This window comes from Cyprinodon variegatus, unplaced genomic scaffold (genome assembly GCF_000732505.1).
Source record: "Cyprinodon variegatus isolate N-32 unplaced genomic scaffold, C_variegatus-1.0 Scaffold555, whole genome shotgun sequence".
In the NCBI taxonomy this organism is placed as follows: domain Eukaryota; kingdom Metazoa; phylum Chordata; class Actinopteri; order Cyprinodontiformes; family Cyprinodontidae; genus Cyprinodon; species Cyprinodon variegatus.
In genome coordinates, this window is record NW_015151008.1 from 73,972 (window position 1) to 75,749 (window position 1,778).

Consider the following 1,778-nt stretch of genomic DNA (forward strand, 5'->3'; position numbering starts at 1 on the left):
CAGAACCTCCTGAATGGACCTCTTAAAGCTCAAGCTGTTTGCTCATCTGGATGTCCAGCTTCTCCTGATCTCTTATCGGTTGTTTCTGTTGCAGGTGAAGCAGAGCTGATTCCTCCCAGCAACCTCAACATGATCACCTTCAACACCAACTACACTCTGGTCTGGGACTGGGACCAGAGCTCTGCTGGAGCAGACCAGGCCACCTTCACTGTACAATATATCGGGTAAGTCGCCGCCTTAAGATGACAGAAAATCCACCAGACTGGTCAAATAGCTGCGTTCCTCCTTCCTCTTAGTTCTCCTTGTAGAAACAAACGTCGGTATGAGCAGAGGGACTAAAACCGACTCAGGTTTGGTCTCAAATAAGCTTGAGTAGGATGTTTTATGTTTTTTATTTTTTTCACATCTCATCCCAGGATTCACCAGCTGAGGCGGAAGAACCCGAGGTGGAACACGGCGTGTTCAGAGACATCTGAAAGGTCATGTGACCTCACTGAGCTTCAGATCTTCTACCTGGGCATTTATGTGCTCCGCGTTCGCGCCAACATGGATGGACGCCACTCTGATTGGAGCGAAAAACAGTTCTGTCCTGATAAAGAAGGTGAGACAAGAAGCCCTGATCATTACTCCTGCACCACCGAGCCTGACCTCTGACCTCGGGTTCCTTTTAGTCAACGACAGGCGTTCCTTACTTCAGAGACAAGAAAATAAATAATAAGGAACTAACGGCTGAAATTCCTGTTTTTGAATCTCAAAACGTTGATTAAGATCCTCTTAGACGGAGTTTTCCAGAAGACTTAATCCACTTTTGATGTTTTTTATGCACATTATCGAGCTGCATCATAACATCAACCTTTTTTTGTTTTATATTTATGATGTTTACAATCAAACATCACATTATTTCTTCTTCATTTAGAAATTTAAGGTTGTTCTTACAAAATAAAACATCAAAATACCAACCGATACAGAATGAAATCAAAAATAAAAATCAATGACACGAAGTAAACAAAGAATAGTCACGTAACTTAAGGGAAGAGGAAATGTTCCGGACAAAGTCTGAGGAAACGACCTTTCTTACCAAATTCTCTGATTTCTCAGATTCAGGTTTACGACCTCGATATAAACATCAGACCAGTTCTCCTTTCTGAGGGTTTCTACCTTTAAACTCTTGTGATTCCATTTCCCTGCTTAAATCTTTGTTGAATGTTTTTATCAGTTATTCCAAAGGACGGTGTTTTCAGTCTGAAGGTAGAACTGTTTAAAGATCTGCAAACATTGTTTTAGCTTCTTCCTTTCATTCAATAATAGGACGGCTTCATGCCCACGTCGCCCCTTCGTTCTAAAGTACTCTGTACTTCCTCCTTTTAAACAGCTCACCACCCTAATATTCCCAGTTTATTATAAATTCATTTCGTAGTTTGGTAGTTAACAAATGTTCCTTTCTTCTCCAGCTGTTATTGGACCTCCCTCTAAAGTGCAGCTGGTTGTTGATGTTAGCTCTCTGGATGTTTTCATCACGGACCCTCAGACCAGCACCAACACCTCCATGAGGGAGCATATTCCTAAACTGGACTTCAACATTGTTTACTGGGAACAGGCTGAAAATGGGAAGGTAGGTGTTCAACAACTCCTGGTGAGCGGACGTCCTGAGTCTCCCCTCTCCTCTCCGTCCAGAGCCTCCCCTCTCCTCTCTGTCCTGAGCCTCCCCTCTCCTCTCCGTCCTGAGCCTCCCCTCCTCTCCGTCCTGAGCCTCCCCTCCTCTCCTCTCCGTCCTGAGC

General features: G+C 43.9%; 1 protein-coding gene across 1 annotated transcript in view; it reads left to right on the top strand.

Annotated features, from left to right (window-relative positions):
- LOC107095536 (interferon alpha/beta receptor 1a-like) overlaps positions 1-1,778 on the top strand; it is a 22,367-nt gene that overhangs the window by 9,871 nt on the left and 10,718 nt on the right. Inside the window, exons 2-4 of the mRNA XM_015391671.1 lie at positions 95-224; positions 417-601; positions 1,452-1,612. Of these exons, the coding sequence (XP_015247157.1) occupies positions 95-224; positions 417-601; positions 1,452-1,612 (476 nt within the window). The remainder of the gene's footprint in view (positions 1-94; positions 225-416; positions 602-1,451; positions 1,613-1,778) is intronic.